This window comes from Choloepus didactylus, chromosome 20 (genome assembly GCF_015220235.1).
Source record: "Choloepus didactylus isolate mChoDid1 chromosome 20, mChoDid1.pri, whole genome shotgun sequence".
NCBI lineage: Eukaryota > Metazoa > Chordata > Mammalia > Pilosa > Megalonychidae > Choloepus > Choloepus didactylus.
In genome coordinates this window covers 22968397-22983538 of record NC_051326.1, presented here as the reverse complement: position 1 = coordinate 22983538, position 15142 = coordinate 22968397, and the positions used below count along the sequence as shown (strand labels likewise).

Below are 15142 nucleotides of genomic sequence, written 5' to 3'. Positions count from 1 at the left end.
TATTAGGTACATAAAGGTTCTCCTTGAATATTCTTTTTTTTTTTTTTTTTAAGTCTACTCTCACCCTCACTTTAAACAAATCTTTGTTTCAGCCTAGGGTTGGAAACTAGATGAAGTGGCAGATCTAGGTAACTATAAGAAGCTGTCATGATTTTCAAGCACCACAGATAACTTTTCATCTCATCAAACCATAGTATCCTTAAGTGGCTAAAATAGATTTAGTAATGGGTTAACATTCTGAAAATGGAAATAGATGCCTTCCCTTCCACTAATAAATATACACAGTTAATACTGTGTACCTAGTTAATGCTTAGTGAAGAAAAGGACAATTAGAAAATAAAAAATTTTGTTTACTCTTTTTTATCGACTGAGTATTAAAGACAGAAGATTTTATATAAACTATTACCTTTAGCAACATTTGTTAAGGTGGTGTAAGATTTCATTGTCTTAATCCTTCCATCTGCCTGGATATCTGTTTATAATTAGGCCACTTATCCCAAAAATCCATTCTACTCTGTAGGAATCGACTTGCCCTTACAAATTTCTGTTACTTTCTTAGACTTCTGTCCTCATTTATATAAAGCATGCAAGCCTAATCTTAAAGAATATTGTTGGAAAATATAAGAAAACAGAAAAATAATAAAGGATATCAAATGATCCTTATATATAATCATTAGAAAACATTTATGGACCCCTAATTGCAAAAACTCATACATTTGCCATAAGTAGGCTTAGATCTGTTTCTTAAAATAAACGAATGCTCCCATCTCTCTCATTTTAGTGTAATGTGAAGAACCTGAGGATATTCATGTTTCAGGACAACATTAAATATAAGTTTCACAAGTTTTTATATTCATAAAGATAATACATGTGAACTAGATAGAAGTCTGTTTAAAAAGAAAATAATCAGTACATACCTCCCAAGAACATAATTGAAAATTTAAAAGAGATGGACACCATCACATTTGTGCTGTCCTTCATTTTATATAAAGGAAGCTAAATATTAATATTTCTGTAATTTGGGGGTAGAAATTATCTGTGTCACCAGTGTATTATTTTGTTTTTTAAGCTTCTGAGAACTGAAGAGTATTTACTGAAAACTTCAGAACATTATTGTCCTGAAATTGGACAAAACATTTTCAAAATTTTCAATAAAAGGAACATACACCAATTATTATTTAAATATGCTTTATAGAAAGTAAAAAATTGGATGACAAATACATTGACATTAGCCTTCCTCATATAAAAAATTTCATGATATAAAATATCCAAATCACTATAGTTACAAAGAATAAGTTCTGAAACTTCTTTCTAAATGTAATGAAACTGGGCTGAACAACTACCACAATAAACTGCCATTTTGACAGTTGGGACTATAGGAACAGAGATTATCTGTATTGAATGGAAAACCCTTTAACTTATAAAAAGGGAAAAATAAAAACATGCTAAAATAATTTTCAAAGAATCTGATATCCCATTTTATTTTGTTTGGTACACTCTTTCATCACACTTTAGGATAGCACATAGGCCTCACTGTTCAGAAGTGCAATGCTACATCAGTTTGACGGTCATTTCTATGCAGAGTCCCTTCATACTATAAGGCTAAACGTCAGAATATTCTTCCAAAGCTTAATGAATAGACAACAAAAAAGCATTTTGTCTTCATGTTGTTATTTTGTCCTTAGCAAAAGCCAAGATGCCAAGCACTTTCCTGTTACTATGTTAGAATCAAAGATGTTCTTACCCACATAGCTGTAAACTAACTAGGTTTCCACTAGCTGTGAGTTCTGGGTGCTTTATAAGACAAATCTAACATGTCCCAACTGGGGATAACTGTAACATTTCTGGAAATTGGGCAACTGGAAATTAAATTAAGACAGTTAAGAGAATTTTAAAAATTTAAATTTTGTTTCAAGATAATTCTTATATTTAGATGAAGATTTTCAAGGTTTTAACATAGTAGTATCTTTAAAATAATAGCTTGATGCTTGTCTGAGAGAGAGGCACTCAAAAAGATTTCATATAATTATTTAATTAACAAGAATAAACCAAACTGCTACTGAAAAAGAAATATAAGTAAAGTAGCTCACAAATAAAATGTGACTCTTCTTCAACCAACTCATCTTTTATTTAACAATCCCTTACTGCTGCTCTATCCGCACCCAGCATGGATTTTCATTCATTTGTGAGGACTAATGAAATAAATAGGCTGAGGTTTCTGACTGGATAATATTTAGCTTAATTTGTATAATTTAACTTTCATTATATAAGCAAAACAATGAAACCTCAAAAAAATTAGACTACCATATTACCTTTATTACAATCTAATCATCCCATTAAGCCAATTTTACCAGGCTAGGGATATGTAATGGAAATAATTCAAACATGATAAAATTTGGAACATGGGTCCTGTATTTAGGGACTTCTTTTCCTTGGTTATTATCAAGTAAATTAGACAAATGATTAAAAAGATATGATCAAATTTTTGAAAGTCTTTCAAAATATTTCAATTGCATTATTTATTCTCTCTTTTAGATGTGGTAAATGACTATATTTGTTGACTTTTTTTCCATTACAAACTTCTTAAATATATACTGTGGAACATAAATGCTAGAATGCTTTAATATTCTTTTAGTTATTTACTTTGTATTTTCTTACCCTGGCTAGAATGAAATCAGAAAATAAGCTTTTTGTTTATAAGAATTCGGACACTGTAGTGATGGCTCACTCCAACCAAGGCTGTAACACTGTACTTATTCCATTGCTGATGGCATGACTAGGTCTACCGTATAAGCATGCAGTAGGATGCTGAAGAAAAATTAGATGTAAAACCTCCTTCTAAAAGCTTGGCACCTTTCTGACTCATTTAGAGAAATATTTCTGGGTGGGTGGGTAGGTAGGAGACCAGAAAAGGGGCAATAAATAGAGAATAAAATTAAAACCTCTTTTCTCATGGATCATGATACATTTAATGAAGAAGTTCATAGACTCCTATTTTCATTCATCTTAATCTGCAGGTAAACTTCTCCAATAATTTTAATTTCACTGAGGTTAGTGTTGAAGCTCTAATTTGTTTTTAAAACAGTTGACCCCTTATGCTTTTGTAGAATTTAGGGATAAGAATCATTAACAAATATTTTAAAATATTATGTTGTCAAAATTTTATATGCTGACTTTGACTGCTTGACGTCTTGAAAGCCCACATGCGTTTTACTTGGGTGGCTCTTTCCATTATTGCTAATACTTGTTGCTTTATGTTCTTACCAGTAGACTTCTGTATTTATTGTACAAATTATATACTCAGACTTCTGTATTTATTGTACAAATTAGCTCAATGCATGAAATCATTTGTGTATATTCTAATACCTTTCTTCAAGTGCAGTTTCTAAGCACAAATGAAAACATTACTAATTTGAAGGTCAACTATTCTTATTTTAAAAGGAGGGATTTAAAAGGATTTAAAATCAAATTTTTGAATATAGTTTTTGAAAATTCTTAATCACATTTAGCTTGATTTAAAGTTACTTACTTGCATTAATATACAGAACTAAGTGAAACCTGAACTTCCAAATAGCAAGTGAATGAAATGAAACCCTCTTATTAGGTGACCTATCTTTGAAAACAAACAAACAAATTTCAGGAATTTTTTTGGTTTTAAAAAATGGGCTGTGGTGCAAGAAAAAGGCTGGAGAGGAACCTAAAATAATTTGGGACCAAATACTTATTAAACAAGTTAATATGGAAAATTAGGCAGAAGGCATTTCATATTCAAATGAATATGTCACATTTATATAGCACCTCATATATATTCAAAGTACTTTACAATCATTACTTGGCAGCCATTCTTCATTGATGTAAATAAATTCTAACAATTGCCAACAAACATAAGCACTGTGAGGCAACCAAATCACCCTAGGGAATCAGTAACAAATACCTGGACTAGTGGATAGAATTAAGAAAAAATGTGAAAGAGCCCTGCCATCAAACATCACACACAAAAGAAGTCACTTATTTATCTTAATGACTGATGTTAAAAAGTTAAATATTAGGAATTACTGAGAAATGGAAGGATTTATATTAAAGAATAAGTAAAACAAATGAGGCACAAGTCAACAAGGAAATTGCCTAAAAAGTAAGGCTACCTATTACTTGTAAATTTATGAAAAAAAAAAATCTTTTAGCTGTAGACAGCAATGGAAGCTACAAATGTTAGCCACATTTGACATTTGATCTTCAGTTACTGTGATATTCCAACACAAGAAAAAATCAATACACTGCCTGTTTTTCTCTATAATTTCTTCCCAAATAACCTCGCCAATGCATTCATTTCTGCCAGCGCACAAGATACTAGGAAATAATGAAATTCTATGTATTTATGTTTTAAAAATAGTCTCCAAATCTTTGGACAAATTTTATTTCCTATAAAACAATGTGAAAACTCATTTTTTTTCCTTTAAATAGTTCTACCAGGTGCCTTATGTAAGATTTTATTAGCACCTCTGCCAATATATTTACGTCTTTGCAAAAAGTGCACCTGCCAACCATTTTATACAGTAAATATGCAAGTTATTTGAAGTGCATTTGGAAAACAATTTAAAACACAGATTAATACATCATAAAAAGATTAATTCCCTTTAAACAAAGACATTCTTATAAAGCATGGTAACACATAGGCACAATAAAGAATATAAATTGTATATCAATTACTGGCAGAAAATTTAATTCATTATAAAGCCTACATCACGGGGGAAAAGGACATTTTCATACAAAGAAAAGTAATACACTATTTTACAACACTTTTAACTGGGCATTTAAAAAATTTTGGCACAGGAAAAAGAACTGAAAGGACTACAAAATAAAGGACAAAGAAATCAAAACATTACAGATACAGGAGAAAGAGTTCTCAAGTGAGAAACAACTAAATATTAACATAGAATGGAGACAAAATATAAGCTGGCCAAATTTCCTGGAACATTTTTTTATGTAACAGAAGTACGCTTTGAATGCAGGTTGTTTTTTATTTCTAATGCAAGACTTCTCTACCTTGCTGTGGCTGGTTGAACATGGCCCGGATAAGATCTTCTCGTGCTGGTTGCTTGTCTTTGCCTAGCCAGAAATGACTGGCCTGAACCTGTACTAGCAAGTCTATCTTCAGCTGCTTTTTTATGCAGAGTCATTCCCTACAATGGAAAAAAATTAATCAATGAAAAAGTAATGGAACACATTCTCACAAAGGAAAATTACATCATGCAGAATTTGTTACTTTGCTTCATAAGGCACAATTAGAAATATAATTATTCTCATTATAGAGAGAACCTTTCCATTACTATGGAAACTTTAATCTCATTATAGATTAAAATCTTATCTTCTAGAGGCATTTTAACCCATCAATTTTGGTACAAATCTTTTGAAAAAATTAAGGCTATTTTTCTGAATTTACAACAAATAAAATGATAGGTAATGAAGAAAGATTTTTTGGTTCACCCACATTCAACCATATTTCCCTTAAAATTGAATATATAAAGTGATTTTCTAAGAAAAAAGTGCAATTGATTAGTAGCAGTTGATTCACAGGGTTGCTTTAGGATGGAAAAACTTTAATGCACTTGTTTCCTAAGGTGGGAAGCCACACTAGACATAATACATACCACCATGTTGTTTTTCTTCATTTCTGGAAGACCTGTATTCTCAAACAAATTAAGAAAAGTTGCTGACAGCCCCAAACAGGGGCCCAACTGAGATGCAGGGGGTCTTTCTTGAAGACAGGAGAAGGATCACGTGCTAGCTTAGGAGGGAGAGGAACCTCGGCTTGCTGGGCCCCGACTATCTTAACAGGACAGAGGAAACCTGGTACTCTCTGAACTTGGAGGAATAATAACAATGACAATAATAATAATAATAAGAATACTTTACTAATAATGCTTTACTTAAGGCAGAATCTGTGAGTAGATGAGGAAAAAGTTGTTTGGTATTCATTTGACAAGGCTGTGAAGAATCCTAGCCAAAGAAATGTTAAGAACTGAAAGCTGCTGTCTAATCTCACAAATGACTGGATACAAGTAAACTGATGGGAGGAAGTGGAAGTTAATAAGAAAAAAAATAAGCAATCAGGAGACAAAAAGGATGGTCAGGTAGATACGACCAAGTTATGTAAAAAGAGACCTGGCTTTTCCGGAACGAACTGTACAATGCACAGAACACAGGAAACTAGAAGCTTCACTGGTTAGTTTCTATGGAAAACACTGGTATGACTTTGCATTTTAAAAATAATTTGTCTACTAAAACTTAGCAAAAACACAACGTTTCTCCATTTTCCCAACAAGAAAATCCAGAGCATGTTTTTCACTCAACTTGCAATCAAAACATTTAGGGGTGGAAAATCTATATTTTCTGTAGCATGCTTTATAATTTCACTTATATGGTTAGTTTACTCAACCACCATAACTACATGGAACCTTGAAAAGGGAATAAGATCTTGCTGGTTTGTACAGGTTAGTGTGAAGTCCTGATTCATCCCAGAGAATTTGGGTGGAGAATAAAAAATATTTGCAAAGCCCCCTTGAAGGGCTGGGGAAAAATGTGGAAATATTAAACTTACCCACCTGGGGAATTCCTTGTATCTTGCAAGCATTCGGACTACCAGTTTAGTAGGTCAAGCCCTTTTGAAGCATGTTGCTGCAAAGGAGAGGCTAAGGCTACTTATAGTTGTGCCCTAAGAGTCACCCCCAGAGAACTTCTTTGTTGCTTAGATGTGGCCTTTCTGTCTAAGCCACCTCGGCAGGGAGAACTTGCTGCCCTCCCCACTATGTGGGCATGACTTCCAGGGGTGTAAATCTCCCTGGCAATGTGGGACATGACTCCCGGGGATGAGCCTGGACCCAGCATTGTTAGATTGAGAGACACTTCTTGACCACAAGGGGGAAGAGAAATGAAAGAAAATAAGATTTCAGTGGCTGGGAGATTTCAAATGGAGTCGAGAGGTCATTCTGGAGGTTATTCTTATGCATAACATAGATATTCCTTTTTAGTCTTTAGTGTATTAGAATAGCAAGAAAGAAAGACATAAAACTGTTGAACTGCAATCTAGTATTCTTGATTTTTGAAGATGATTGGATAAATATATAGCTATACGGTGTGACCGTGTGACAGTGTAAACCTTGTGGCTCACATTCCCTTTATCCAGTGTATGGACAGATGAGTAGAAAAATGGGAACAAAAAGTAAATGAATACTAGGAGGGGATGAGGGGTATGGGATGTTTTGGGTGTTCTTTTTTACTTCTATTTTTATTTTTTTTGGAGTAATGCATGTGTTCAAGGGCTAATACCCTTTTCCAGCATTCACCATCTTCTCTTCCATTTAAATTGTTTAAGATGCAGAACTTTATGAAGGTAAATACTGTTCCTGGTTATTTTATCTGAACATAACTTGTGTGAGTGTACTTGGAGTTATTCCTTTACTCTCTGGAGAGCTGAAAATTAGGACTATTCTTTAGTACACAGAATATATAAATTTGATTCCATAAGAAATATGTGAAGTGTTAAAAATCAATCAAGAATATTAAATTACTAATAAAAATTGAAGTGTAGCGCTCCAGGATTGCAAACCTTAAGCTTTAAGGAGCCCAAAGAAGACACTTAAGAGTTGGAATCAGGACTAATTTCCAGAGAACTTCTCAAATATAGTTTTAACCAAAGGCAAATACAGATGTGAACATGACATGTCATGAAATTTATGAATTTTTGACATTATTAGGACTTGGAAACTAACCTTTAAGAGGCAATATCAATTATAATTATAAAATAGAAATGTTGGTTTTGTGCTAACAAAACTATAGGGTCAGAGGAGGGTGCTGAAAGAAATCTGGTCCAATTACCTATCTAAAGCTACTAACATTTTGATAAGCTAGAAGCAGTAGTCTTACTGGGAAGAAGAACAAAGAAAAAATATTAAGAAAAAGGTATAGATGTCTCCAAAATCCGCAGCTTATTCATATCCAGAAAATCTTACCAAAGCCCAGAATCTTGATAAATATCTGTTTTCTCCTGCAATATATTTAACATTTTTGGGGAGTTGGAATATTCAATTTTGAAACCTCTAGTGGTTCAGGGTCTGACATGGTTAACATTTTCCAAAGCCTATGAGGTAACTTATCCTCAGTCCAGGTAGCACTGCTACAAAGGACAGTGAAATAGACCAGAACACAAAAGCCATTTCATCCATCTTTAGATATTATTAAAGTCCCTTTCCCAGCTCCGAGGGACAGGAAATCAAACTGACATTTAAATTTCAACAGATCGGTTGAAATTTTCAGTCCTAAGGTCAACATTAGGGTTTTGTTAGTATGTACTTGAAAAGCAATTACTTTCCAATTCATTCAGTAGAATTAAATCTACAGTAAAGGGAATAAAAAATAAGCATTAAATATTCATTTAATTTTACGATCTGTTTTGAAGTGCTATTTTCTTACCATATTGTACCAGGCACTAACAATATATTTCTCCTCCATCTCCCTCTGGCTCTTTGTTTTTTCATATTCTTTCTAAAAAGCAAGCACATGTAAAGATACAAAACAATTCAGTATCAGCAAAACACTTACAATTAACTGTCTAAATCCATGGATAAAATTTTTGTATAACATAGCAAAGTTCCTAGAAGATAAAGATTCAAAAAACAAATATTTTATTATATGATATAGAAAACTACCTCTAATGAATGGAACAGCCGGTCCCGTTCCTGGAGTTGATTTTTAAGAGCTTGTATTTCTGGTGCGGCTCCTTGATTCTGTTTAGGATCTAACGTACGGATAACCTGCAAAAAGCAATCAAAGAAAAATTTTAAAAATCTCAAAGTTAAAGGATATCATAATGTCTAAAGAAATAGTTACTAAAAAAAAAAAAATCAAATGCCTTGTGAGAATTAAAGGCAATCTTACAAGGATACTTTAAAATTTGAATGTATGTAATAATACTCAATTCTTACAACTTATATAAAAAATCAATTATAATGACTGATTAAATAATTATATGAATAATTTCTGGCTTAAAATTATGAATAACATACAGCAGACACAAGTGACAGTTGTCTACCCTTCTTCTCTTCCGCCCTAACAGAACCCTGATTTGGCTCTCAGCTGGCCGTCTGCTGAGGAACAGATGTGTACTTCAGGAAGTGGGTCCTGCCTGGTTTAAGACTATCACTGTAGCCCCATCTCTTCTGCCAGTGAATTGGTTTAGGTGTAGGCATGTGATGCAGTTCTGGCTGGCCAGCTAGAAGTCTTCTGGGAAAGGACTTTTTGCTCTTTCCCCCAACACTTTTACTAAGGAAACGTTCAAACCTATAGAAAACTTGAAAGAATAGAACAATAAAAACCCATTTACCCTTAACCCAGATTCACAAGTTGCCATAGTGGCACATTTTCTCTCTCTCTCTCTCCACACACACATTTTCTTTAGGGGACCATTTTAAAGTAATTTGCAGACCTCGTGACATTTAACCACTAAATACTTCAACATTCATCTCCTTAAAATAAGGACATTCTCCTATATAATCACAATTCAATCGTCATCTTTAAAGAAAATTAACAATTCTATAAGATCACTCTATGGTCCAAATTCATATTTCCACAATTGTCCCTAATATATCTTTTACAACTGACCCCTTGCTCCCAATCCAGAATCCAAAGGTATTTGGCAGATAGGGCCCTTTGGGCTCTTTCAAAATGGAACAGCTTCCTGTCCCCCTTGCCTATTTTTGTTTTTCATGACATTGACTTTTATCCCAAATTCTGGATTTATCTGATGGTTTCCTCAAGGTGTTTAAGGTGTTCCAATAACCTCATTTTTGCTGTGAACTAGAGGTTAGGTATAGAGGGTTGATTAGATTCAGGGTAAGTATTATCGGCAAGAATATTCCAACACGAGGCACAAAAGGTTCACTGTCCCACCAACAGTGTTGCTAATTTTGATTACTGATTAAGGTGGTGACTCCCAGTTATTTCCTTTGTAAAAGTATATTTTCCTTTTGGTAATTAGTTAAGTAATTTGTAGAGTGACCTGTTTTGATCCTGCTTCTTGCTCAGGTTCTTTTTCTTTGTTAAAAGATTTCTTTTGTTCTTCTCGATTGCTCTCTCTATGAAAAATCACTATAAATGCATTATGTTTTTAGACTTCTATGAAACATGATCAGAAAGTGGATTGCTCACAAATTTATACTTACACTTTTGGCTTTCTCTAAATATTTTTTATATCGTTCTTCCATTTGCTTCATTTCCTCTTCTTTCTTCCGTAAAGCTTCTTGTAATTCTTCAATTTTTAATGCTGTAGGTATGACATAGTAAAAATATGTATTTTTAGACTGTAACAACTTTGAAAATACTTCAACTGACAAAACAGTAATAAATAGTTAATAGCTTTGGGAGATTGACTTTGGAAACCAATATTTTTGTTTTTTTAACAAAAGCTTTTCTTATAAGTAAACAAAAACTCCAGGTATGGAAGTACAGATATTAAAAAATAAAACTTTGTCCTGCCCACATCCACACAAAAGAATTAATAAAGTCAAGTACCTACAGATATAAATTTCAGTGGAAGTAACGGTTTGCCTGACTTACCTGCAACTACACTATGAAAATATCTGATTTCATAACATATTCATTAGCTTCCATAGCTAAGGAAAAATTCGTAACTATAATTATAAATGTAAGGAACAGTATGAAAACTGTCTACTGTTTTTGTAAATAAGACAAAATTTTTATTGCTAGAACATGTAAAAGAGTGTAGTTTTAAAATAATTCTATATAATTGCTTTACCATTAGGGTAATATATGACTAACACAATTTAAAACCATGCAATTAGGAAGACTCACAGCTGTTGTTAAATCTTGGCTCAAGATCTTCAATAATGGCCCTCTTCTTCTGCAATTCATTATTGGCTTCATGCAGCTTCTCTCTGTTAAAAAAAAATAACACCATGTCACATACTACTGTTTCTGTATTTTTTCCACTTCAAAGGAAAGATCCAAGTTCTTTATTTTTTTGAATACACCTCCATAGCAGATATGCATTATGAAATAGATAAAAAGATTAAACCAATGTAAATTTAGTATGTTATAAAAGTCAAAAATTTCTTCTTTGAGTTTGAATTAGTAATCATTTCTTTTATATTAACCTGCACAAGAAGGTACAGAGAATTTAATAATCTCCCCCCTCCCCCCCAGGAATAAGGGAATTGCAAAAATTTAATTTACAACTCTGCAGAGGTTTTACAATGCAAAATCTTGTGAAAAAAGTGAAGTTCTAAAAGAATTAACAGAAACAATACTACACACCAACAGAAAACAATGAACAAATGATACATGAAACCACATGGATGGATATTACAGAATAATGGACAAAGGAAGACAGACACAAAAGAGTAATATTGTGTGATTCCATTTATAAGAAGTACAGAAAGTGGCAAAACTAATGAAAGGTGATAGAGATCAGCATGGTGGCTAGTTTGGGGAGGTAATCAACTAACGGAGGGAGAACAAACAATCCTACTGGGATGCTAGAAATAGTCTATATCTTGATCTGGGTTATCTGTATAGGTAGGTAAACATTCATCAAGCTGTACATTTAGGAACTTTGGATTTGTGTACTTTACTATATGTATGTGTGTGTTACAGTTCAGTATAAAAGTAAAAGAAAGAATTGACAGAAAGCAAGTCTTGTTCTTGGTATGTGGGTAATATGTGTAATCCTTATATTTAGTGTGGTATTATTAATATGAGAAAAGAAGAAAGGCTAGAAAAATTGGAAAACGCAGAGAAAAAACTACAAAGAAAATATGTTGGTTCTATTTCTGATATTTTCTATGCATAATACTTTAATAAATCTTTTTCTTTTTTAATAAGTTCTATTTTGTGGGTGTTACATATAGGATATATACAAAAGAACACATGCAACATGTAGGTAGTTTAAAGAATAAAAAAACTAAGCCCAGTGAATCACTACCAAGTTAATAAACAGACATTAGCCCAAAAACTTGGAAGCCCATGTGTCCCTATCCCCTTCTGAGGGGTGACCAACATTCTGAATTTCTGAATCAACGATTTTCTTAATGGTTTTATTGGTTTTGTAGATACCTAAACAACATATTGCTTAATTCTGCCCAATATTTATTTTATATATCAGTAACCATACTGTATGTATTGTTCTGTTACTTCTGTCTTTTACTTAACATTATGTTCTTGAGATTCCTCTTTGCTGATGTGTTAGCACTAGTTTACACATTTTCACTGGCATATGGTATTCTGTTGTTTGAATATACCTCATTTTATCTTTCATTTTACTACTGGTGGCTGTCTGTATTGTTTCCTCTTTTCTGTGATCACAAACAATGCTGGTCTCTATTTTCTTCTGCAGTGTCCCAGTACACATGGATGACAGTGTCTCTAGGAACCCAGGGCACATACAGAGAGTGGAACTTCTGGGCCACACAATGTGCGCATGTTCCATTTCACGAAGTAAAACGGCGTAACTCCTACCAGCACTGGAAGAGAGTTACTGTTGTTCAACATCCTTGGCAATACTTAGTTTCTCTGATTTTTCAATTTTTACCAATTTGGTGTGTGTAAAATAGTATCTCACTGTAGTTTTAAATTTGCATGAGATTGGGCTACTTTTGAGATGTTTATGGGCTCCATTCTAACTAATAAATCCCTTCTGATGAAGACTTTTACCATGTAAATGACTGAACACCAGAACAATGGCCAGACAGTAGTTTCATGAAATAACTTATTCTATAAAGGCATGGGATATGAAAAAAATGACAGAATTAAACACTAAGTTCCCACAAATGTTGGGAGTAACATTTTCTCTTCTTCTAGTACATTAAGAATCTGCCCATTGTTAGACTAGGCCAGCAAATCTCAGTTGCTAGGAGTCTCATTTCTCCCACATTAAAAAAAAAAAAAAAAAAAAAAAATAGCTTGAGGCAAACTGCCAGATTGCAAAATTTGTTTCCAATCATAATAGAACAAGTGGAAATTATCTCTGTGGTACTAAGGATGCCTGGTTTAGCAGAGTGTAACATTATAATCATAACAGGCCATCAATTCATGGCAACCCTTCATTCAATGTTTGTAAAGAGAGTTTTGTTAGAAAGTGAAAGGAGGGATTAAGGTCATTACTGGGTGTGAGAAAAATTATAGAACATCCCTAACACTGTTAACCTTACGTATAGATAAAGATGGATAAAGATTTCATCTTCATGAGAAAACAAAGAGAATATTATCTTATTTATTTTATTTTTTAGATTAAAAATGTCCTGCTGAGATATGCCATAATTCAAGGAAATGTTAGAAAATCTGCTATTGAAAAGCTTTATAATACTTTAAAAATTTTACCTAAAATGTAAGAATCAACTGGCCATACTCTAAAGCAGGATTGGTACACTATAGCCCATAGGCCAAATATGGCCTATCACCTTGTTTTGTAAATAAAGTTTTATTGGAACAAAGCTACACATTAGTTTACGTATTGTCTATGGCTGCTTTCAAATCACAACTGCAGAGCTGAGTGGCTATGACAGAGAACATGCCTTGCAAGGCCTACAATAATCACTATCTGACCCTTGACAGAAAAAGTCTGCTGACTCCTAATCTAGAGTGTTTCAAACTCCTCACTGTGATTATAAACGCAATTGTGGAGATATAGAAACCCTCGAATCTCATTTGAGAAAACAGTTCTAAAGTGGTCATTGTTTTGATTTGAGGACCTTGGTGGAAATGACCTTTTAGACACTACTAAATAAAATGTAATTATTTTTAGAAACTTAAAATAAATTTCCTGGCGATATATCTTACAATTTTCTGTATCTTCAAGTGCTGCCCATACCATTGTCTAGACACCTTGTATCCACCTAATACAAAGCATTTATGTCATTAGATAATTTGAGAATTAGCCACAGAAGCTTTTGTACTTACAGATGTTCTTCAAGTTTCTTTTTCAGAAGAACTGACTGAAAATGGAAAATAGAAAATAGTTATTATTCAACATTTTAACTAATAATTTTTTTAATATCGATTATAGTAATAACTAACCCTGTGTGAGCCCTCAGTAATTTCTCTGGTCACAGAATTCAAAACACTCAGTATATCTAAGCTTAATTCTCTTTGATAATGGAGAGAGCAGCCCATAAAGTGACAGCAATCAATATAAAACACCCAGAAATAGATATCTGAATTCTTTATTTGTAGTCAGGGAAATGGATTAAAAAGCTACTTGAATATAGATCCAATATTCCTGGACTCAATAGTCAGGTAGGATTCTAACAATAAACTTTCCCTAAGATAATTTTTATATCATTTTCCTTGCAGCATGATAAAACCTGGGGTCAATTTCCATAATACTTCTTGATTATCAGTAATTTATGAATATGCACAGATTGCAAATTATTTTTTATGTCATGGGGACATGAAGGATGGCATATGCTCAGATTTCAATTTGCTGGAGAATACAACTTTGGCTGGGTATTACAAAAATAAGAAGATTTCCTGAAAAGCAGAATATAAGAATTGATCTAAAAAATAATGAAAGGCATTCTGTACTGTTTCATAACTAAATTTACACTTATATAAGGAAAACTGTGTGAGTGTGTGTATTTGGTAGTATGGGAACTCTGTGCTTTCTGCATGATTCTTCCGTAAACCTAAACTGCTCTAAAAAAAAAAAATTAAACTTGTAGGGTGCATAGTATTAACGAATGCTATGCAACATTTTTAGATAATTAATTCTGTCAAACCTAATTTACCCAGGTTCTAAATCAAACTGCCCAATTAATCAATTGCAGTGTTGAGAGGGAAAAAAAAGCAAATGTCATACTAAGTTCTTTGATTTTCTGTCACCTAATTTGATGATTACTATAATTGTCCATTTCATTCTAACACAACCCAGAGTATTTAAAATTCACTTCTTTGCTCAGTATGTTAACTACAACTAAATAAGTAGACTACAACATCCTCTATTACTGCTTCACCCAAATATAAAAAGAGATAACTTTCAATCATCACTTGTTCTTTCTTTAGTACAGGGGATAAAATGTAAATAATTTTTAAGAAACTTATTTTTAATTTTGTATTTATGTCTTGGTTAGGCTAT

General features: G+C 32.9%; 1 protein-coding gene across 2 annotated transcripts in view; it reads right to left on the bottom strand.

The window, feature by feature from the left end:
* Positions 1-15142, bottom strand: part of HOOK3 (hook microtubule tethering protein 3) — a 134333-nt gene continuing 119191 nt past the window's right edge. For both annotated transcript variants that reach the window (XM_037812507.1, XM_037812508.1), the window contains 6 exons: positions 13969-14003; positions 10867-10949; positions 10218-10318; positions 8706-8810; positions 8470-8541; positions 1-5180 (listed from right to left, as the gene is read on the bottom strand). In XM_037812507.1, the coding sequence (XP_037668435.1) occupies positions 5040-5180; positions 8470-8541; positions 8706-8810; positions 10218-10318; positions 10867-10949; positions 13969-14003 (537 nt within the window). In that variant the 3' untranslated portion in view covers positions 1-5039. The remainder of the gene's footprint in view (positions 5181-8469; positions 8542-8705; positions 8811-10217; positions 10319-10866; positions 10950-13968; positions 14004-15142) is intronic.